At 35.3% G+C, this 22,568-nt stretch overlaps 4 protein-coding genes across 5 annotated transcripts; 1 reads left to right on the top strand and 3 right to left on the bottom strand.

Annotated features, from left to right (window-relative positions):
• Window positions 1–1,832: 1,832 nt before the first annotated feature.
• On the top strand, window positions 1,833–6,068 carry LOC107427939 (chloride channel protein CLC-b). Its single transcript, XM_016038348.4, has 7 exons — window positions 1,833–2,127; window positions 2,208–2,415; window positions 2,512–2,712; window positions 2,827–3,004; window positions 3,491–4,023; window positions 4,398–5,550; window positions 5,743–6,068. The coding sequence occupies exons 2-7, from the start codon at window positions 2,225–2,227 to the stop codon at window positions 5,848–5,850; spliced, it is 2,364 nt and encodes a 787-aa protein (XP_015893834.1). The 5' UTR covers window positions 1,833–2,127; window positions 2,208–2,224; the 3' UTR covers window positions 5,851–6,068.
• LOC107427940 (uncharacterized) lies at window positions 5,951–10,946 on the bottom strand. The gene is made up of 15 exons (XM_016038350.4): window positions 10,536–10,946; window positions 10,344–10,458; window positions 10,073–10,184; window positions 9,490–9,534; window positions 9,336–9,403; window positions 9,201–9,255; window positions 9,038–9,117; window positions 8,802–8,885; window positions 8,145–8,258; window positions 7,552–7,670; window positions 7,350–7,467; window positions 6,946–7,079; window positions 6,689–6,842; window positions 6,516–6,595; window positions 5,951–6,273 (listed from the first exon to the last, which is right to left on the bottom strand). Exons 1-15 carry the CDS (start codon window positions 10,844–10,846, stop codon window positions 6,186–6,188), a joined length of 1,677 nt encoding a protein of 558 aa, XP_015893836.3. The 5' UTR covers window positions 10,847–10,946; the 3' UTR covers window positions 5,951–6,185.
• A 151-nt stretch (window positions 10,947–11,097) lies between these two features.
• LOC125418386 (receptor-like protein EIX2) lies at window positions 11,098–14,573 on the bottom strand. Of its 2 annotated transcripts, XM_048461846.2 has the most exons (2): window positions 11,775–14,573; window positions 11,098–11,645 (listed from the first exon to the last, which is right to left on the bottom strand). In XM_048461846.2, exons 1-2 carry the CDS (start codon window positions 14,320–14,322, stop codon window positions 11,335–11,337), a joined length of 2,859 nt encoding a protein of 952 aa, XP_048317803.1. In that variant the 5' UTR covers window positions 14,323–14,573; the 3' UTR covers window positions 11,098–11,334. The 2 variants fall into 2 exon arrangements, with proteins under 2 accessions (XP_048317803.1, XP_048317802.1); XM_048461845.2 differs by having other exon boundaries at window positions 11,098–14,569.
• A 4,207-nt stretch (window positions 14,574–18,780) lies between these two features.
• LOC125418387 (receptor-like protein EIX2) lies at window positions 18,781–22,218 on the bottom strand. Its single transcript, XM_048461847.2, has one exon. The coding sequence runs from the start codon at window positions 21,897–21,899 to the stop codon at window positions 18,963–18,965; it is 2,937 nt and encodes a 978-aa protein (XP_048317804.2). The 5' UTR covers window positions 21,900–22,218; the 3' UTR covers window positions 18,781–18,962.
• Between the last annotated feature and the right edge of the window lie 350 nt (window positions 22,219–22,568).

Raw genomic sequence — 22,568 nt, 5'->3', positions numbered from 1 at the left:
TATAATTGGTCTATATATCACTGATCAATTGCACCTCACAACTTGCTTGCGCTAGTTGGTTCACTTGGGTACCCTCTTCAAGAATAAATAAAATTCTATGGGTGAAGCTATAATGGTTAAACACATTATTCTAGCTCAAAATATACATAGACAATTCATCTTATCAATGAGTGGAACATTCATCTTTTATGCTTTACATTGGACTAAAATTTTAGCGCAACCTTTTTTGTTTTAAATTATTATTCTTTATTATTTGGTCTAGAAGTTTTAATTAAAAAGCTTCCAAAGAAAATAAAAACATGGAATTTATTTGTCTATTTGAAACATCATCACAAAGTCCATGGATATGGTAGTTAGCTCAGTTAGAGGTCCACAAGGCAGATGGCTGAGAAAAATCCACGTGGTTGTTCTGCTTGGAAAAAAAGGCATTGTCCAATCAAAACGTGGGAACAAATGAGATTCACTTGTCTGTGGACGGCGCATAGTAATGTTCGCCACGTCCCATTCTTTATCACCATCAAAACCTTGATTATCGGTGGTCCAGTTTGATTGAACGCGAAGATAGTGAGAAATGTGGGGTCCAATCCCACGTTGATGATGCTCGTGAAATCTGAATACGTTGGACATTTATTCCATCAACAATAATTGAACTTCTTATAATACTATAAATTGATCAATAAAAGAGGTGGCTCTTCAATCACCCGAAGAGCCGTTTTTATCTGAACCGTCTAATATCTATGATGAGATCATCAGGATAACAACACGTGTACTGAGCCAAGTTGTTCTCACATTGGTGCCTATCTGGATCTAGGTGGCAAACTGCAACATGTCAATGCACAGACAACATGCTGCCAATTGGATATTTATTTATTTTTTCATAAATATATATATATATATATATACACATACACATATAATGTGACTTTTATATTGAAAAAAGAAGAAGAAAAAAAGCAAAAAGAAAATTAATGATACTTTTATATATGTATAGGTCCATTGGCGATCAAAATATGAACATAGGAATTGGGGCAATTAGGGATTTTCGTTTTTAGTGCAACAAAGTAACAATCATAATACTATTTAGTTATTAATTAACGTGAAAGAAATCAATGAGGAATCTTTTTGATTGAGTATTTAATTTAACTTGTTAAAAGTTCTTTTTATATATCATAATTTATAGATATATTGAAAATGTGAAAGTGGTGGATTGAATTTAAATATACATTGGACCAATAAGAATGTCATTTGGTATAATTAGTATTAAAAAAAAAAAAAAAAGAAAAATTTAACAAGGGAAAAATAAAATAAAATAAAAGAAGAAAGGTGTCCAACTCACCTGATTTTCATATCTATCCTGTGACCAAAAGTGATAATGCACTTATGATTTTTCTTTTACATTTAAAATAATTTTTTTTTGTCTTTTCTATTTGAACTTATATAAAAAACTTCAATTTCTTACTGCACTGATTTAATTGTGAGTTCCAATTGTGTGGGCAAGTCATATTACAAAGAGAACGATCTTATCCTTGACAATAATATCAAGGACCATTTAAAAAAAAAAAAAAACAATTTTAGAGTCAGTGAACCTCTTTAATTTTTTTTTTTAAAAAAATTTTCCGATTTGTTTAAAACCTAATATAATTCCATCACATCATTTTTTATTTAATATTAAGAAGTTGGAAATTTTATACACATATTGAGTAGTCATCAATCCAACAAATACCTTTAACAACCATAAACAGAGAAAGCGTGGTTGTAGATTTTATAATCATCCATGTTTGGCACATGCCTTGCTGTTGTTTGCCTTTTATATAATTTACCCAAACGAATCATTTATGCCGATCTTCCAAGTTTCATAACTTCTCAAAAAAACATACTTTCTTTTTCTCTTATTTTATTATTATTATTATTTTTTGACAGGAAAGTAACATTATGTTTTTACCCAATGCTTTTTGAAGATATCTTCTTGACTTTGTCTCTTTCATTTCCTTCAAGATACCCTCCCATATACAATTGTTTTGCTATTTCTATGTATTTGGTTGGTCTAGACTCTCATTAGAAACTTTGAGAGTTTGCTTATCTAACACTCTCTCTCCCTCTCCTGAATTCCTTATAGAGTTAAGAAAGGTTAGCTTTATTTTATTTTGTCTTAATAGAAGGACCACAACCATCAGGGCTTTACTTCAAGTTTCTCTCTGTATCTGCAGTTCCAATTATACCACCAATGGAAGAAGATTCAAACCAGTATGCAGAAGCATCATTTCCCAACAGCGAAACAGAAGTTTACTTAGAAGAAAGAGACCCAGAAAGCAATTCTCTGCATCAACCACTCCTCAAGAGAAATAGAACACTTTCATCCAGTCCACTTGCGATTGTTGGAGCCAAAGTTTCCCATATTGAGAGTTTGGATTATGAGTAATTTACTGTTTACTGATTCAAACTCTTTTCCAATTTTCTCTTTCCTCCTCTGAATTTTCTCACTGAATTTGAAGTTTTTGGATGGATTTTCAGAATCAACGAGAACGATCTTTTCAAGCAAGATTGGAGAAGCAGATCCGAAGTCCAAGTTTTGCAGTATATATTTTTGAAGTGGACTTTGGCTTTCCTTGTTGGACTTCTAACTGGTTTAATAGCCACCCTCATCAACCTTGCAGTGGAAAACATTGCTGGTTACAAGCTTCTTGCTGTGGTTGGATTCATACAGGAAGAGAGGTTTCAGATAATGTTTCATTTTTCTTCAATGTTTTCTGTACATACAAAACAAAAAATATATCAATTATTAAATTCATGATTAAAAATATCAATGTGTAAATGAATGCGGTGTAGGTACCTGACAGGGTTCATCTACTTAACTGCATCCAACTTTCTTCTGACATTTTTAGCTGCAATTCTCTGTGTCTGTTTTGCTCCCACTGCTGCTGGACCTGGTATACCTGAAATCAAAGCTTATTTAAATGGAGTGGACACTCCCAACATGTTTGGTGCTACAACATTGATTGTCAAGGTGGGTCTTCTTCAAATTTAGAATATCAATTAAGGAATCAGTTTTATTTCAATTATTTATTAAAAATGAATTCGGTAGGTAACCTGCATTATAGAATCTGAACGTCATGGAAACTTTTGTTATGGACTTGCCAAAAAGTTACGAGTCAATTAACTAGTTCTATTCAGAAATTTATTCCATGTTTCCATTTTTACTGTTCTAATGCACATTTCTCTTTTCCTATTAATTCCTCTGAAATGCAGGAAATAGGACTATCTATTCCTAAAGAAATCAAAACCATGCTTAAAAGAAGACTTAAGCTGGTTAAAATACAGGAGTTCAAAAGGAAATTTGATCTACTTATGATTAAGAATTCTGAATTAGATTTAGTGACATGGAAAAGAAGCAAAGTGATGAGCCCCTGATTTAAAAACATTTGCATCTGACAGACCAGCTCAGAATTCTGTTTATTTGACCAAGTCGAATGAAATGTTTTCTATCTTGTAGATAATTGGAAGCATTGGAGCTGTCTCCGCTGGCCTAGATCTCGGGAAAGAAGGGCCTCTCGTGCACATTGGGAGTTGCATTGCATCCCTACTAGGCCAAGGGGGTCCTGATAATCACCGTATTAAATGGCGTTGGCTCCGGTACTTCAACAATGACCGGGATCGCCGGGATCTCATCACCTGTGGTGCTTCTTCAGGAGTCTGTGCTGCATTCCGAGCCCCAGTTGGTGGCGTACTTTTTTCTCTTGAAGAGGTGGCAACATGGTGGAGGAGTGCCCTCCTCTGGAGAACTTTCTTTAGCACAGCAGTTGTGGTGGTGGTGCTCAGGGCTTTCATGGAAATATGCAATTCTGGGCAATGTGGGCTTTTCGGAACAGGAGGGTTAATAATGTTTGATGTAAGCAATGTTACAGTCAGGTACCGTTTAATGGATATTATCCCTATTGTTTTGATCGGCATTATTGGTGGGGTTCTGGGAAGCCTTTACAACCACCTTCTCCACAAGGTCCTCAGACTATACAATCTCATTAATCAGTAAGCAATCTATCCCAAACTTCAACATCTCATTTTATCCACTGTAAAATCAGTAAAGTAAACCCTGTTTGACTACGCTGTAAAAATATGACCCATTTTTGAGGATGAAGAAAACCAAAACGGAAATGAATCCAAATTAAGATAGACCAGTTAGGACCCTGTTTGGTCAGACAAATTAGCTCACCATGTTCCAAGTGATCAGACAGTTATACGATGTTTCAAGCTTGACAGCAATGTGAGGTCAACTTGATATTTTATATTCACAAAAATATTAGTGCATTCTCCAAAGACCCAACAAAGAATATTACTTTAAGATGCTAGCAACTATCCATTTCTTCTATTTGTTTGTTTATTTTTGTATTTTTTTTTTTCAGGAAGGGAAAACTCCACAAGCTCCTCCTCAGTCTCACCGTATCACTCTTTACCTCTGCTTGCCTTTATGGTCTCCCTTTTCTTGCTAAATGCACACCCTGTGATTCCTCTCTTCCGGATTCTGCTTGCCCCACCAATGGACGGTCTGGCAACTTCAAGCAATTTAACTGCCCCAAGGGACACTACAATGACCTAGCTACTCTACTCCTTACCACTAATGATGATGCAGTTCGAAATATTTTCTCAACCAACACTCCCAGTGAATATAACCCCTTTTCCCTCCTAATATTCTTTGCACTGTATTGCATCTTGGGACTGTTTACCTTTGGTATTGCCGTACCATCTGGACTCTTCCTTCCCATCATTCTCATGGGCTCAGCTTATGGCCGCCTGCTTGGTATTGCCATGAGATCTTATACAAACATTGACCAGGGGCTTTATGCTGTTCTAGGTGCAGCCTCCCTCATGGCTGGCTCGATGAGGATGACCGTTTCACTTTGTGTGATATTTCTTGAACTCACCAACAACCTTCTTTTACTACCCATAACTATGATTGTCCTCCTTATTGCCAAAACTGTTGGAGACAGTTTCAATCCAAGCATCTATGAGATTATACTGCACTTGAAAGGCCTGCCTTTCTTGGATGCTAATCCAGAACCATGGATGCGGAATCTCACTGTTGGTGAGCTTGCTGATGCCAAGCCGCCAGTAGTTACCCTCTGTGGAGTCGAAAAGGTGGCCCATGTTGTGGATGTACTGAGAAACACCACACATAATGCTTTCCCTGTTGTAGATGGAGGAGTGGTGCCACCAGTGGGACTGGCTGAGGGGGCAACAGAACTACATGGATTAATCCTCAGAGCTCACCTTGTCCAAGTGCTGAAGAAGAAGTGGTTCCTGAGAGAGAAAAGAAGAACAGAAGAGTGGGAAGTGAAAGAGAAATTTACCTCGATGGATTTGGCCGAGAGGGAGGGGAAGATTGAGGAGGTGGCTGTGACAAGTGATGAAATGGAGATGTACATAGATCTGCAACCTCTGACCAATACAACACCTTTCACAGTGGTAGAAAGCATGTCAGTTGCAAAAGCCATGGTGCTCTTCAGACAAGTGGGATTGCGCCATTTGCTCATTATACCAAAGTATCAAGCAGCTGGGGTCAGTCCATCTAACATTTCTCACATTTCAACACCATGCACACTAATTAATCAGAGTTTGATGTGCTTCTAAGTTATACAGAGTACATATAGGGTATACCGTGCATATAAAATAACCAACATTGTCATATTCAAAACTAATAACTCCCAAATGGGTAGACATAACTAACCTGAAACTTTGTTCTATTTCTAGGTGCCTCCTGTGATTGGTATATTGACCAGACAGGATTTGAGGTCTTACAACATTTTGTCCGCCTTTCCTCATCTGGCAAGATCCAAGAGCAGAGAGAAGGGTAACTGAATCTCTCATATTGAACAGAAGTATCTAGTAGCTTTCTTGGTGCTGCCACAAAACGTTCTCATTTTTGAAGGTTTTACACGTTATGAATTCTTTCATTAAATTAGATAAGAAACCACAATAATGTATTTATTCAACAACTATTTTTACACAAATTTCAGTCTATGGACAAAATTTCTTTTTCTCAACAGAACAAATAACACAGGGTTGGCCTTGGATGATATCTGTGAGTTATAAATTTCTAATAAGTTTTTCTCCCTCTTCTTTCAAAAACCTTGCCAAGTTTTACTAGATGTTGTTGAAAGATGAAAGTTACAGCCAAGTTTCAAATTCTTTGTTCAGAGAGCTTTCTTCTTCTTTTTTCCTGGTTTCCTTTTTTTATAGCCCACTCCTTTGCCCCTCTTGAATACTGCCAATATCTCAATGCTGCAATCATGGTAAAAAATATACTTGTTATGACAAAACAAAAAAATGCAAATAGGAAATGAAAAAAAAAAAAAAAATTATAATGCAAATTTTGCAAACAAATAACATGGAAATAATTAAACCTCTACGGTTTATTCATGATTTATAGAGTTAAGAAAACACAGTTTTTCCTAAAAAATCATTATGTGCCAACAATGGAACTGAACAACATGTATACAATAAAGAAAGAAAATGATCCGTACCTGTGGGTGCCTGGAAACAAGTTAAAACCGTGGGCTTTCTCTAAATGCCATGCCTTTCTAGACAGCAACAACTTGCAATCCTGTTACATAATACCTCATTAATTAGCTAGAGAAAATGAACCACTTCGAAATTTGAAATAATCAAACCAGTTCAAAAGGGAGAAAGTAAGTACCTCTTTAAAACTTTCCCATCCACAACTTATGTAGATAAGTGTTTCGGGTAGGGATTTATTGTCATCTGGAGTTGTTTCGCTACGAATCTGAACTGAAGCTTCCCTTGCTCGTAAAATCCATGGTCTCTTTTCATCTTTGACCTTTGTTGATGCACTGAACTTGTATTTAAGTAATGAATTAATAACTTCTCACAAAAAGCATATGGCATCCCAGAATTGAAAGCCACCACTAATGATAACTACAGAATTGGCCTAACCTTTCAGAAGATGACTCTGATTTCTTCTCCATTGATGATAGGTAATGTAATGCCTCAACAAGAGATGGATCCAGTCCCTTTCTAGGAGGATCAACAACAACTACATCTGACCCCATTATCCAAGAAAGAGGTTCCTGTTTAGTTGTGGAAAAATTATAGAATTATTTATGAACCATAACCATCCCACAGCTATCACACAAGATAAATGTGAGGAAACCATGAAAAGTGCTTTACAATTGCTATAACCTAAGATGCAATTTTAAGAAATTGTGCATGCACCAACGCATGTGATAGAAATAAAAATACTGCCATAAAAATGAGACTCCAACAAAGCTGCATATATGAGACTGACTCCGAGGCCAACTTATAAGGTATAGTAAAAAACTTAAAATGGTTAAACTAACCTTTGAAGCATCTGCATGGTGCCAACTGATTCTGCTATCTACAAAATTTGGCAGCCGGTCAACTGTCTTTTCAAAAGATAGTTTTGATTCTTTGTTGATCTCAACACATTTAACAGACCTAGAATCAAACATTTCCCATTAGATCACAAACTTTGAGATGAATTTCAACCTCAGTGCTTGCATTAAACATCCTTATTCTTGCCTGCATTTTCTTGTGGTAGCTAATGATAATCCAATAACACCAGCTCTGGCATACAAATCAGCAACAGATGCTCCATAAGGGACATTCTTATGTAACTTCCGAAGCAGGATATCAAAAGCCTGGAATAAAAGTAGAATTAAACTAAGATTATAATAGGATCTGTGTCAAGTAACAGAATATAAAGATTTATGTTCTTCTATTATTAAGTTCCAACTATTTAGAATGATAATTTGCAGCTGGACCTCCTTCCCTCAATATCTCTGAAACTGAGATTATCAGTAGGAATATTTTTTCAGCTAACAAGAAGACTGGATCTAAAGACCAATATCCCTAACAACCAAGAAATAAAAAATTATGTTGTCAGGGATTTCAGGCCTTGATACTATGAGACCCCACCCTCCCATATATACTAAGCATATACATGCTTTAAAGGATCTGATGCTTTATTAGATGGCTACTCTATACTTGATTTTTATACCCACTGATACATGAGATTGAGCATATGCAACTAGAACCAAACATGACCAGTTTTCTATCTTTTGAACCATATATTTAATATAATTTTAGAGGGGAAGGAGGAAGAAGATTAGTACCCTTGTGTTTGCTTGGCCAAAACTGGATGGAGCCAAAGAAAAATCAATTCCTCCAACATGTTCCCAAAAGTCTCTTTCTCCCATAAGATGCCTCCACCTATTCCCAAAAATTATCTGCATCACGAATTGAGCATACTAATTATGCAATTCAAATGAAGAAGGAAAACAATTGCAAACCATGTGACATGCATACGTATGCAATTGTATGAGAAACAAAATAAAGCAAGTCCAAGAAGTGGAAAGTTATAATACTAAAATTTAAATTACTTCCTAAAATTTTGATTCCAAATGAAGTACTATGCTTCAGTCTTTAGAACTCCCATTATTGGGCCCGGAGGAAGCAGCTGGGATCCAACATTTCCCGATGAATTAATCACAACTCCCACAGTAACAATCACAACTCACGATAAAAAAATCCAGAGTATCTTTCTGCAGATTGTATTTTTTCCTTTGCACCTAGCCATTGCTGAAAGCATATTACTCCATACATGAAGAAAATGCCTTTTTTGCCAGTGATTTATTCTAGTTCCAGTAAATGGTACTTCTGTTGCATTAACCCCTTATCATCTAAGTACAACGTATCAATCATCAAGCAAATGGTATGTAGTTGGATGTGTAATTAACTCTTTTTTCTTATAAAAAAATATTTGATCTTACATTGTTAGTTGAGGTCTGAAAGTTAGCCCAAACAGAGTGAATCAAATGGGTATTACTTCTTGGCCCACCTTTTCTCCATAAAAACTGCAAATCATTACAAATATTAAATACTTTAAAATGTACATCCATTTCAGAAAAAAATAAAGACACCTGACAGCCATAACACACACACATCAAAAAAATAAAAAAAAAAAATAAAAAAAAATAAAAAAAAATGAAGGCACCGACTAGCTTACATTGGCCAAGTCACGCAATTTTTCTGAATTGGGTGCCTTTTCATTTCTTGAATTCCAAACTAAAGAAACCTGTACTTTCCCTGCTAACAACTATTATGCATGAACACAAAAATGTAAGGAAAGGGGGTCACAAGTTAATATGTGTGTGAATTCAGCTACAAACCATTTCTATATCTTTGGGAGGCAGGAAGCGATGTATTGTACGTGGTCACAGCCATCTGCACACAAAAATCATGCATAGTTAATTATAACCATTTTAGTTAAATATTAATTTACTTACTGGTATAATATTAGTCACCTGCACATATCGCAAATCAGCAGTCCCCTCCTCTTCATCATAGGGTTCAATGTTTAATTCTCTAATACCTTACAAACACACAAACAGCTTATTTATAGTTTATGCCACAAAAAAACAAAGAAAATCATATATGGTATTTTAGCATAAAGTATACCTTGTTTCAGCAACTCCACAGCTGCATTAATGTTTGGATGATGAGCTGAGATATTTAAAAAAAAAATAAAAAAGAAAAAAGAAAAAAAAAAACAACAAAGGAAATAAGTCAATACACAAGTAAATAACGGAATCAGCACCATACTGCATTAGATTCCGACAATTGGGTTTAAACTACAAGAAAGTTTGCTAATTTGAAAACCCATCATGGAGAAGACACAAAACTTGTGAAGATTTACACTGAGCAATAGGGGCGCTTGTCCACGTTGCAATTCTAAGATTTCAAAATCTAAATTTCAAATTTTAGTAAATTTTCAAAACACCTAATAAAAGTAATAGCGAAATTGCCAAATGCCTAAATCTTTAAAAAATCGCAAAAAACATAAAATATCACAACTTATATATTTCAAATCATCAAAATTTCTTTTGTTATGTTAATATATACATATACACACACACACACACACATATATATATATATATATATATATATTTAATTTTGTGTAACAGTGTATGTAATACAAAACCCTAACTTTCAATAACTAAAAGAAATGAAGAGATGAAAATGGGGATAAAAAACAAACCTTTACAGTGAGGAATATCAACCGCATTATGAGTGCCCTCCTGGTAAAGCCCTATAACAGGATTCTCAGATGAACCACGAACTGCTAATTTTGCTCGGCACCTCCATTCCCACTACCACCACACCCAAACATCCAAATCATAAAAAAAAAAGAAAAAAAAAAAAAAGAAAAAATACCAAAACACAAACATAATAAATAAGCGCAAAAAAAGAAAAATTACAAACTCGAAGCAGAATTATCAGATTCAAGCTTATCAAAATCAGTATCATACCAGCTTACAGCTATCAAATGTGAAATTGGAGACACCAACGGACTTGAAGAAGTCTGTAGCCTCGTCCACTATGGACGGACGGTGGAGATTGAACTCATGAGTACACCCGGAGCACCTGAATTTTTTTTACTTTTAAGAAAACCGAAAATTTAAAAAAAGATTCTGAAAATTGAGGAAGGTCAGTGAGAGTACGATTGGAAGTGTTGGCAATGGAGAGCGCAGGGGATTGGAGAAGGCGGAGTTGAGCTGGAGTCTAGTGAGAGTGATGGAAGTGGAGGTGAAACTGACGGTGACGGAGCAGGTGCGACGGTGCGAACGGCGGATGGGGACGCGTGGCAGGTGATGAATGGAGGAGGCGGACGAACTGACAGGAGGCACAGAGTCATTGTTCGTCTGCTGGTGTCCGGAGAGCTTCCTCTGGTTTCTTGTCTCCGTGGCGGGAACGGATAATATAGTCGGGTAATAAAATATCTCATAAGGGAAACCGTGTCGGGTCGATACATGATTCGACCCGTGTTGAAGAACCCACTAAACCCCTAAAACTACTGTGTAATTTCCGTTGGAGAATAACTGGAACATCAACTTTTGCTGGAAATTTTGATAGTGACTGACATGGATGATTGGAATTTTCGTGGCTTGATTATTTTTTGTGCCAACAATTCATATGAATTTTTTAATTAATTTTACTGACAATTATTTCTTTATATAAATGATATTTAAAAAAAAAAAAAAATGGTCAGAGCTTCTTATGCTGTACAAACCCATCGAAATCAACAAGATATATTTACTCATCTTATATTTTGGGACATAATATCAAAATATAGTTTTCTGGGAATATACTTTTCTGGGAATATACTTTTCTTAGTATTTTTAATTAAATAAAAAGAAAGGAAATCAAATATTTATATAGTATAACACACAGAATTTATTTCACTATGGAAATAACTGAAACAGAGACAAAAAGAAACTATTTTGAAACATTGTAATCTTTTCACAGCATCCAAGGTTGTTTCTTTGGGACAAACATTCTGCGAATCATTGACGAGCAGATATCCTTCACTCTGTCAACAAACTCAAAATATGCTATCCTCCAAGACCTCTTGATAATCAAAGTCCCACAGACTCCCCAAAATCCCACAAAAAATCCAAACACAATGCTGATGATGAACCCCAGTTTCTCAAATTTATTTCCACCATCTCCATCTCCATCTCCATGTCTGTCTTCTTCATTATCTCCTGATGTGGTTTGGCCACTGCCAGGACATTCTGTCAACAGAGGTTTTCCACAGAGACCAGCATTTCCTTGGTAGATTGATGGATCATCAAGGGTCAGAAACTGATTGGTGGTTGGGATTTTTCCAGACAAGTTATTGTATGAGAGATTAAGATGGTTCAGAAATGTTAAAGAAGTCATTGAAAGTGGGATTGTACCAGAGATTTGGTTCATGGAGATATCAAGAGTTTCAATCCACTCCAAATTCCCAATGCTTGATGGGATTTGACCTGTCAAATGATTCATTGACAAATTCAAAGTACCAAGTTTTATGAGATCTGTTAGTTCCAATGGTATAGCTCCTGATAAATTGTTGTTAGAGAGGTCAAAACTATTAAAGAGGTATAAGGTGGAATAATATAATAGGACCCTTCCTTTTGCCACCACCTTCAATTTTCCTTGGTATGTAATTTCTTCTATGCCTTCAGATTTCAAGCCGCTGAGATTGCTAATGCAATGTGGAATATGACCAGTGAGATGATTGTGGGACAGGTCCATTATGTGAAGTTTGGAAAGCCCACAAAATTGACGAGGAATGTTCCCACTGAAGGAGTTGGACCGCAAGCGCAAGATCAACAAGTTGTGCATACTTTCTCCTATCCAAGCTGGAAGCTTTCCTGTAAATCTGTTATCTCCAAGATCCAAACTAACCATATTAGTGCAATTTTTCAAAGATGAAGGAACTTCACCTGAAAGTTTGTTGTTTGAGAGAATCAAAAACTCAAGAAAACTTAGAGAACCCATTGTTGTTGGGATTGTTCCTGAAAGACTGTTGTTTGACATGTCCACAATGTACAAGAATTGTTTATCTTCCCAGAAATGAGGAATCTGACCAGATAATTCATTGTTGGAGATAACCAAGGTTGTCAATCCAGTTAGATTTCCAATGGACAAGGGAATGCTTCCACTCAAAGAGTTTTGAGAGATATCTAAATCTGTTAGCAATGGCATAACTTCACCAATATTAGGAGGAATTGGCCCGGAAAACTTATTGTCCCTTAGATACAACATGGTAATGTTTGATGACCAAAGTGGAAGAGGACCCTGATATCTGTTTGTACTCAAGTCGACAGTGCAATCGTTGTTGAATCTGAATGAGTTTGGCACCCTGCCACTTAGTTGATTATAAGCTATGTCGAGTTTATTGAGCTGCAAATCCAAATTCAAAAACCAGGTTGGTATGGTGTCTGAAATCATAGCATTGTTGAGTACCACAAAGTTCAGATCACTTTGATTCTTAAGCCATGTAGGAAATTTGGGACCTAGTTGGCATGATCTGATGAGGAGGTAGGTGAGTTTAAAAGGAGGTATCCAATCAGAGCTAATGTTGAAGACCAAAGAAATATTTGGGGATGCTTTGTCCATTGTCAACTCCTTCAAGCTTGAAAGATTAGTGAGATGAGTTTCGGTTATGACACCTTCCCATATGTTCTCTGAGATGTCTAACACTGTCAGCTTTGAGAGCTGTCCAAGACTTTTTGTGATACCACTGAGTTTATTATAGGATAGTGAAATTTGTTCCAAAGATGTCAAGTTTCCAATTGAGTCTGGGAGTGAGCCTTGAAATAAGTTGTTTGGCATTTGAAGGTACCTTAAACTCTTTAGATATCCTAAAGAGTTTGGTAGATTTCCTGTCAGCTCATTGTACCCCAAATTTAATGTCTCTAAGCTGCTTCTGGAGCATCTTGATAAACTGTCCAAAACATCAGTTATTTCACCTGTAATTCTATTTTGTGAAAGCTTCAGACTCTGCAAATTGCATAACTTTCCCAAGTTTTTTGACAACTGACCCTCAATGCTATTCAGAGAAAAATCAAGCTTTTCAAGAGAAGCCAAATTAGCAATTTTATCTGGAAGTGGCCCATATAAGTTGTTCGAGTTAAGGTCCAGGTAAACAAGGCTTTCGAGATTGAACAACCAGTCTGGTATAGTGGAGTTGAATCCATTGTTTGAGAGATCAAGCACCATAAGAGAGGTGAAATTAAGAGAAGGAAGGGTGAAAGGAAGGTTGGAAAGTTGACAAAAGGTTAAGTGCAATTCCAGGAGTGATGGAAGTCTGTTAACTGTTTGGAGCCAATCTGTTGCAGACAGGGACAAGTCCCAACCTCCTAAATGAAGGTATTTTAAAGAAGAAAGACTAGAAAGCCACTGGAGGCTACTTTTAGTTGATTCAAACTGATCATCTTTATTGAGATCAAGATATACCAATCTTGATAGGTTTCCAAGACTTGGTGGAATAGTTCCACCAAAAGATGCACCAGAAAGATTAAGATATCTCAAACTCTGTAATGATCCAATGAAAGTGGGAATTTGGGAACCTCCAAAATCATTCATGCTCAAGTCCAAGTAATTTAGATCTTTTAAAACAATCAAAGATGGATCAATCTTACCACTCAAAATTTGCACCGTTCCATCACCATCCAAACTGTCTGAATAGAGGTTGCGAAGATTGAGCTTGACCACACGTCCTGTTCTGTTGTTGCAGCTTACTCCTTCCCATCTACAACAATCATCTCCCACCCACGATGAAAGCCTGCCTGCAGGATCTTCTAGGCCTTGTTTGAACTTGACAAGCGCTTTCCTCTCAGCATCTATGCATGTTACATCAAGATCACCAATGGAGAAACTGATTTTGGAAAGAAACAGAATTCCACACAGAAATATAAAGAGACACTTTCCATTAATGAAAGTGCTGCTGTGCTTCATGGTTGCCAAACAAGGTTGCAAATAAGGGTTCTTTTTTTTTTTTGTTTTTTTTGTTTGGGGCTGTAATGGGAAATGAATAGTATAGAAAATTGTAACTGATGCTGCTATATAGTTATAAAAAATTGGTCATGATCTGGTTTTATAGCTTTTTGGAAATCACTTTGACCTTGTTGACTCAGGGCCTCATAGGCTTACAGTCTTGGAAGGAAATTGCCATGTATTTGGTTGAGATTGTAATGTTTTTGTTCCCTTTTAATGTAGTAAGAAAACTCTTCCCATCTAGAATACGGGAAGATGTGAACATTGTAGAAAATAATGTCATATTCATATAGTACACATGGAAATTAGGAACATTCAACATGAATATTGACTCAATGTCTCACTCTAGTCTTTGGTTGGAAATTTCATTTTGGTATTCCAAATTGTATATAGACTTTTCATTGCATACCTTCAATACAGAGTTTGTTTATTTACTAGTCTAATTTTCAGCCAAATATGTCTGAATATATTCTTTTCCAAATTGATTATTATTATTATTATTTTTTTAAAATCAAATTCTTCAACCTCAGGTTCAGCCTCATTTTTTTTTTTTTTTGAAAGATATACGAATAAAAATTACAAAATGTTACTGCTTTAATTAAGGTGCTTTTCTAGAATGGCACTGCTAACAATATCAATATTTAATAATTCTGAATCCCCTGTTTTGTGTATTTCATATTTATGCTTTTGTTTTCATGCTTTTGTTTCAATTGGTTTACTTATTATTTTCAATGTTCAAAACTGATCGCTTGCGATGACTTGGACTGAATGATATATGTATAATCATCTGCAGCGTCCTAGCGAGCGAAGTGCAGAGATAAAATGAAACTTTTTTTTTTTTTTTTTAATGAAAGGATTTCTTTTCTTTCTTTCTTTTTTTTCTTTTTGGCAAAGATAAAATGAAACGATTTTGTTTTTGACAGAATATGAAAAAGAATAAAATAAATTGCTTAATAAATTCTAAAATTTGAATAAGAGATAAAGTATTTGCTTGATAACATCTAAAAATATTTTTGTATTTTTTTTTTTTTTTGGGAAATCTTTTTGCATTTTAGAATTGAGGAAGAGATTTAAAGATCTCAAATGCAATTACTTTATGTAAAATGGAATATTCTATAACCATAAGGAAATATAAAAGCATAATCCGGGTTGTAGTTGGGAAGTCAAATTTGACCTGCTGATTAATTCAGTGTACAGATTTTGAAGAGGATCACTATCTATATGGGGTTGAGATGGTGGATGCTTTCTGTTCCCCTTTTAAAATAATAAAATTTTCCCACTTGAATTCGAGAAGATGTGAAACATTGTAGAAAATAATGTTATACATATCCATGGTATACAGAAAAAGGAAAATTTTCAATGATTGTTGAGTATACTCAGAAAAAGATGCAATTGAATTCCAATTTGAGGTTGCAAGTTCTGCACATATAGATATTTAATTTCATACCCATTCTACATTTGTATTATGTCTAAATTTCAGTGTGATGACTTTATACTCAAATGCTTTCACCCCAGTCTTTCTTGACTATGGTGTATATTCCAAAACCACTCTTAAAGTACTATTTAGTTAATGCAATGGGTTGTGCATTCCATCTGTGTGCTTTTGTTTTCATGTTTTTCTTTGATTGGAAGGATGCAAAAGTGGAGAAAATTGTATGTTGACATGTTGGGGTGGGTAAAGGCGCATCACGGGTGCATAGTGTGGGTCTTTTTCGAATGTGTTTGGCCTTTGGAAGAAATTGATATAACTATCCTGTTTGTCCAATTTATTGACCATGACTTTTCATAGAGAAAACTTCGGTGGGAGTTATACAGTGTGCCTAGCTGACATGTGGATGGGCTCATATATAGATCCCACCAATAAATAAAAAATTCAAAGGTTATATGATATATCATAAAGTTAAGCTTTACAAATTATAGTGCGGTTACATTAATATGACCAGACCCACAAATGTTCCAAACCAAAAAGTATGTTAGTACTGGAAGATTTTTGGTCCTTCTCTAAAGCCCCAAAAACGAAAACCATGGTTTCTATCTCAATCTTTTCCTTTCAATAGGGGATCATAACATCTTAAAATAGTAACTGACTTTTATTTGATAAATACTTCCAAAACACCTCTCATTTTATCAGACGGTTCTAATTCAATTTAATGCGGTAAAAATAATTAATAATTTTTTAAAAATATATTAGTTGTTTCTGTGAAGTGAAAAGAAAAGATGGAAAATACAAACCTGATTGAACTTACAAGTTGCTTTATTTCTCTCCATCAAAGCTTTCCTAAATTCTTTGGTACAGTCTATAGGATAGATCAATTATTACAACAACACAATTTGAAAAAGGAAAAAAAAAAAAAAAAAAAAAAACGTAAGGCAGCCTGGCATTAAAAATTATCATTCATGTAAAAGGCAAACTGACTACTCTGTCTCCAAGTCTTTCACCAAGGCCAAAGTAGGCATGTCTCCAAGATATATCACTTCTATTATATTAATGACTTATACAAAATAAATACATAGACACAACATAAAACACAAGACCCACACACATAATAGTATTTGAGACTCTTAACACAAGAACACCTAGCCATCATTACTGACTCATGAGAGCTCTCTCCCTAGGAGCCCAGTCTTACCCTATTGAGCAGCACATGTTACATGACAGCCCGTCTTCCCTTTATATGGCTTGTCCATGTCGGTGCTCAACTTACTTAAAGCTTCTGGATTTCTCCTCAAATTCGGTGTTCTACATTGCAAGCTTAGATACCAATTCCAAAGCTTTACCTGCTGTCCATGTATATCAACTAAACAAGATAATTCTAGAAACTCAAGTCAATGTGGAATATCCTTCATCTGGACAATCATTTTGCAATGCTATTAACAAGGGATAGAATGGAATACTTGTATTTCCATTTCAAAATGTAGAAATATCATAATTTGAGAAACTTAGATCGCATATGCAATGTGGTATGTGACCTGACAAATTATTCTGTGAAAGGTCCAATAAATGAAATTAGGAAAGGTTCAAAATTTTGTAGGGATGTCTCCAATAAATAAGTTAGAAAGCAAGTGCAAAATCATCAACCGGGTCATGCATTCTCCTATCGAAGTTGGAAGTTTCCTAGAAAATTTGTCATCACCAAGATCAAGACTAAAGAGTGATTTCAAATATATGTCCAAGTACAATAAAAATGGCCCTGCTTTGACAATGTTGGGAGGAATTGGTCCAGAAAGACGATTTTCATTAGATGACAAAGAAGAAATATATGCTGAGAAAATGGGGAGGTGGCCATTGAAGTGGTTTGAGCTCAAATCAATTGTTGAATCATCGAGAAAACCTTAATGAGTTTGGTACGCTGCCAAATATTACACTAACATTTAAAAATATTAATTAAGTACCCTACTAACAAAAGACTAAGGGAAAAAAAAAATAAAAATTAGTAGTGTTCTCTAGTAGTGTTTTCTGCCCTGCCTATGGTCATGGCCGGTTTTGTTGGTTGGATGGTACGTAGGTTGGACGCCAGGATTTTAATATTCATGATTATTAAGGACCGAGTCCACATAGCGTGATAAATATTTCAAAACCATTTTATGATAATATTAATTAAATTTATGTTGCTCTATTTTGTGTATTTCATCTTTATGTTTTTGTTATCCACTGTTTTCTCGTTGATTTGTTTTACATGGAACTTAATCATCACCTGAGTGAGTTGCAGTCAATGATACGTAATATTATTTAATTTCTTTTGGAGGTACATAAATGATTATTAATTTGAAGCCTGCAAAAGTGGAGAAATTGTATGTTGAGAGGTACAGGCTCTTCCAAATGATCTTTAAAGAGTTTATCACAATTTCACTAAATCAGGATACTTATCTGGCTTGTGTTTATTCTTTATATCCATTAGAAGTGTTCTCTAAATTTAAAATGTAGTTAATAAACTAGGTGAGATGTTGCAAATTTACAATATAAATATTATGTGGAGTAATAAACTGGTGAAACTTAATGATTTATTGAATTGTTCAACTTGCATTTGTTACTTAAATTTAAGACATAGCTAGCTAATAATCTAGGTAAAATGTTGCAATATAAATACTATATGTGGACTAATAAACTGGTGAAACTTAATTAATAATTAAATTGTCTATTAATGTTTAACATTATTGGATTTTATAGACTTACTGGATTAAACTTTTTTTTTAAAAAAAAATAATATACGGCTTGATAATTTCTTAAGCGAATGATATTTATGATTTTTTTTAAAAGTTAATTTTATAGGCAATAATTTCTTTATGTAATTAAAAAAATAAAAATTGGTCGGAGCTTCCAATGTTGTACAAATCCATGATCAACATCAGAATACATTTACTTACTAAATTACCATTATATTTTGGGACATAATATCAAAATATAGTTTACTGGGAATACTTTTAGTATTTTTAAGTAAATAAAAAAAAGGAGGAAATCAAAGATTTAATACTATAACACACAGAATTATTTCACTATGAAAATAACTAAAACTGGGACAAATAGAAACGATTTTGAAACATGCAGTCTGATGGGCTTGTTTTCACATCATACAAGGCTGTTTGTTTGTGACAAACATTCTTCAAAACATTAACAAGCAGACGCTCTTTACTCTGTCAGCAAAGCGAAAATATGCAATTCTCCAAGACCTCTTGATGATCAAAGTCCCACAAACTCCCCAAAACCCCACAAGAAACCCAATCAAAATGCTGATAATCAAGCCCAGTTTCTCAAATTTATCTCCACCATCTCCATCTCCGTCTTCTTCATCACCTCCTGGTTTGCTTTGGCTACTGTCAGTACATTCAGTTGACAGAGGTCTTCCACAGAGACCAGCATTTCCTTGGTAGATTGATGGGTCATCAAGGGTCAGAAACTGATTGGTGGTTGGGATTTTTCCAGACAAGTTATTGTACGACAGATTGAGATGGCTCAGAAATGTTAAAGAAGTCATTGAAAGTGGGATTGGACCAGAAATATGGTTCATGGAGATATCAAGAGTTTCAATCCACTCAAAATTACCGATGCTAGATGGGAGTTGTCCAGTCAATTGATTCTTGGACAAATTTAAATTACCAAGTTTTATGAGTTCTGTCAGTTCCATTGGTATATCTCCTGATAAGTTGTTGTTAGAGAGGTCAATGCTATTAAAGATGTATAAGATGGAATCATATAACAGAACTCTTCCTTTTGCAATCACCTTCAATTTTCCTTGGTATGTAATTTCTTCTATGTCTTCAGATTTCAAGCCACTGAGATTGCCAATGCAATGTGGAATATGACCAGTGAGATGATTGTGGGACAGGTCCATTATATGAAGTTTGGAAAGCCCACAAAATTGATGAGGAATGTTCCCACTGAAGGAGTTGGACCGCAAGCGCAAGATCAACAAATTGTGCATACCTTCTCCTATCCAAGCTGGAAGCTTTCCTGTAAATCTGTTATCTCCAAGATCCAAACTAAACATGTTAGTGCAGTTTTTCAAAGAGGAAGGAAATTCACCCGAGAGTTTGTTGCTTGAGAGAACCAGGAATTCAACAAAACTTAGATAGCCCATTGTTGTTGGTATTGTTCCTGAAAAACTGTTGTTTGACATATCCACAATGTACATGAATTGTTTATTTTCCCAGAAATGAGGAATCTGACCAGATAATTCATTGTTGGAGATAACCAAGGTCATCAATCCCGTTAGATTTCCAATGGACAAGGGTATGTTCCCACTCAAAGAGTTGTAGGAGACATCTAAATCTGATAGCAAAGGCATTACTTCACCAATGTTAGGAGCAATTGGCCCCGAAAACTGATTGTCCGCTAGATACAACTCGGTAATGTTTGATGACCAAAGTGGAAGAGGCCCCTGAAATCTGTTTGTAGTCAATTTGACTGTGCATTCTTTGTTGAATATGAATGAGTTTGGCACCCTGCCACTCAGTTGATTAAAAGCTATGTCAAGTTTATCCAGCTGCAAATCCAAATTCAGAAACCAGTTTGGTATGGTGTCTGAAATCATTGCATTGCTGAGTACCAGAAATGTCAGATCACTTTGATTCTTAAGCCATGTAGGAAATTTGGGACCTACTTGACTTGATCTGATGAGGAGGTAGGTGAGTTTAAAAGGAGGTATCCAATCAGAGCTAATGTTGAAGACCAAAGAAATATTTGGCGATCTTTTATTGATTGTTAACTCCTTCAAGCTTGAAAGATTAGCGAGATGAATTTCAGTTATGACCCCATCCCAGATGTTCTCTGAGATGTCTAATATAGTCAGCTTTGAGAGCTGCCCAAGACTCTCTGGGATACCACTGAGTTTATTATAAGATAGTGAAATTTGTTCCAAAGATGACAAGTTCCCAATTGAGCCTGGGAGTGAGCCTTGAAATAAGTTATAGGACATTTGAAGGTACCTTAAACTCTTAAGATATCCTAAAGAGTTCGGTAGATTTCCTGTCAGCTCATTGTACCCCAAATTCAATGTCTCTAAGTTGCTTCTGGAGCATGTGGACAAACTATCCAAAATATTAGTTATTTCACCTGTAATTCTATTTTGTGAAAGCTTCAGACTCCGTAAATTGCATAACTTTCCCAATTCTTTCGACAGCTGACCCTCAATGGTATTCAGTGAAAAGTCAAGGTTTTCAAGAGAAGCCAAATTAGCAATTTTATCTGGAAGTGGCCCATATAAGTTGTTGGAGTTAAGATCAAGGTTAACTAGGCTTTTGAGATTGAACAACCAGTCTGGTACTGCAGAGATGAATCTATTGTTTGAGAGATCAAGCACTTTAAGAGAGGTGAAATTAAGAGAAGGAAGGGTGAAAGGAAGGTTGGAAAGTTGGCAGAAGGGAAAGTGAAATTCCAGGAGTAATGGAAGTCTGTTAACAATTTGGAGCCAATCTGTTGCAGACAGGGACAAGTCCCAACCTCCAAGATGAAGGTATTTTAAAGAAGAAAGACCAGAAAGCCAGGAGAGGCTACTTTTGGTTAACTCAAACTGATCAACTTTATTGAGATCAAGATATATCAATCTCGATAGGTTTCCAAGACTTGGTGGAATAGTTCCACTAAAAGATGCACCAGAAAGATTGAGATATCTCAAACTCTGTAATGATCCTATGAAAGAGGGAATTTGGGAACCTCCAAAATCATTCATGCTCAAGTCCAAGTGATTTAAATATTTCAAAACTAGCAGAGATGGATTAATCTTACCACTCAAAGTTTGCACCATTCCATTACCATCCAAACTTTCTGAGTAGGGGCAGCGAAGATTGAGCTCGACCACATGTCCAGTTCTGTTGTTGCAGCTTACTCCTTCCCATCTACAACAATCATCTCCCACCCATGATGAAAGCCTGCCAGAAGGATCTGTTAGGCCTTCCTTGAACTTGACAAGCGCTTTCTTCTCAGCATCTATGCATGCTACATCGAGGTCACCAATGCAGAAACTGAGTTTGGTGAGAAACGTAATTCCACACAGAAATATAAAGAAACACTTTCCGTTAATGAAATTACTGCTGTGTTTCATGGTTGCCAAACAATGATGCAAATTAGGCTTTTTTTTTTTTTTTTTTTTGTTTTTTTTGTTTTCTTGTTTTGTTTTTGTTTTTTTGGCTGTAAGGCAAAATGAATAATATGGAAAACTGTAACTGATGTTGCTATATAGTTATAAAAAGTAGATCATGATCTGGTTTTGTAGCTGTTTGGGAATCAGACTCAGGGCCTAATAGGCTTACAATAATTTTAAAGTAGATTTCTGTATATTGGGTTTAGATTGTAATGTCTTTGTTCCCTTTTAATGCAGTATGAAAACTCTTCCCATCTTGTATTCGGCAAGGTGTGGAAATTGTAGCAAATAATGTCATATTAATGCAGTACACATGGAAATCCATTTTGGTGTTCCAAAAATAGACTTTTCATTTCAAACCTTAGTGTATAGTTTGTTTATTTACTACTCTAATTTTCAACCAAATATGTCTGAAAATATTCTTTTCCAAAATGATTATTCTTCTTTTGATCTCAAATCCTTCAACCTCATGTTCTACTTTTTTTTTTTTTTTTAAAGGAAAATATACGAAGAAATATTACAAAATGGTACTGCTTTAATTAAGGTGCTATTCTAGAATGGCATTGCTTCTTATGCATAGAGTTGACCAAGCCTCTGTATATATATATATATATATATATGTTGTATCTA

The sequence above is a fragment of the Ziziphus jujuba genome, chromosome 9, assembly GCF_031755915.1.
Source record: "Ziziphus jujuba cultivar Dongzao chromosome 9, ASM3175591v1".
NCBI classification, from domain to species: domain Eukaryota; kingdom Viridiplantae; phylum Streptophyta; class Magnoliopsida; order Rosales; family Rhamnaceae; genus Ziziphus; species Ziziphus jujuba.
The sequence above is the reverse complement of the archived record's forward strand: the minus strand, read 5'-3'. Positions and strand labels throughout refer to the sequence as shown.

Excerpts from the sequence above, each read along its gene's own strand:
- LOC107427940 (XM_016038350.4), bottom strand. The coding sequence starts at position 10,846 with ATGTATCGACCCGACACGGTTTCCCTTATGAGATATTTTATTACCCGA. Across the intron at positions 9,535-10,072 it reads TGATATTCCTCACTGTAAAG|CTCATCATCCAAACATTAAT; the intron begins GTTTGTTTTTTA and ends TAAATATCTCAG. Across the intron at positions 9,256-9,335 it reads CTGATTTGCGATATGTGCAG|ATGGCTGTGACCACGTACAA; the intron begins GTGACTAATATT and ends TTTTGTGTGCAG.
- LOC125418386 (XM_048461845.2), bottom strand. The coding sequence starts at position 14,322 with ATGAAGCACAGCAGCACTTTCATTAATGGAAAGTGTCTCTTTATATTT.
- LOC125418387 (XM_048461847.2), bottom strand. The coding sequence starts at position 21,899 with ATGAAACACAGCAGTAATTTCATTAACGGAAAGTGTTTCTTTATATTT.
- LOC107427939 (XM_016038348.4), top strand. The coding sequence starts at position 2,225 with ATGGAAGAAGATTCAAACCAGTATGCAGAAGCATCATTTCCCAACAGC. Across the intron at positions 2,416-2,511 it reads ATTGAGAGTTTGGATTATGA|AATCAACGAGAACGATCTTT; the intron begins GTAATTTACTGT and ends ATGGATTTTCAG. Across the intron at positions 2,713-2,826 it reads GGATTCATACAGGAAGAGAG|GTACCTGACAGGGTTCATCT; the intron begins GTTTCAGATAAT and ends AATGCGGTGTAG.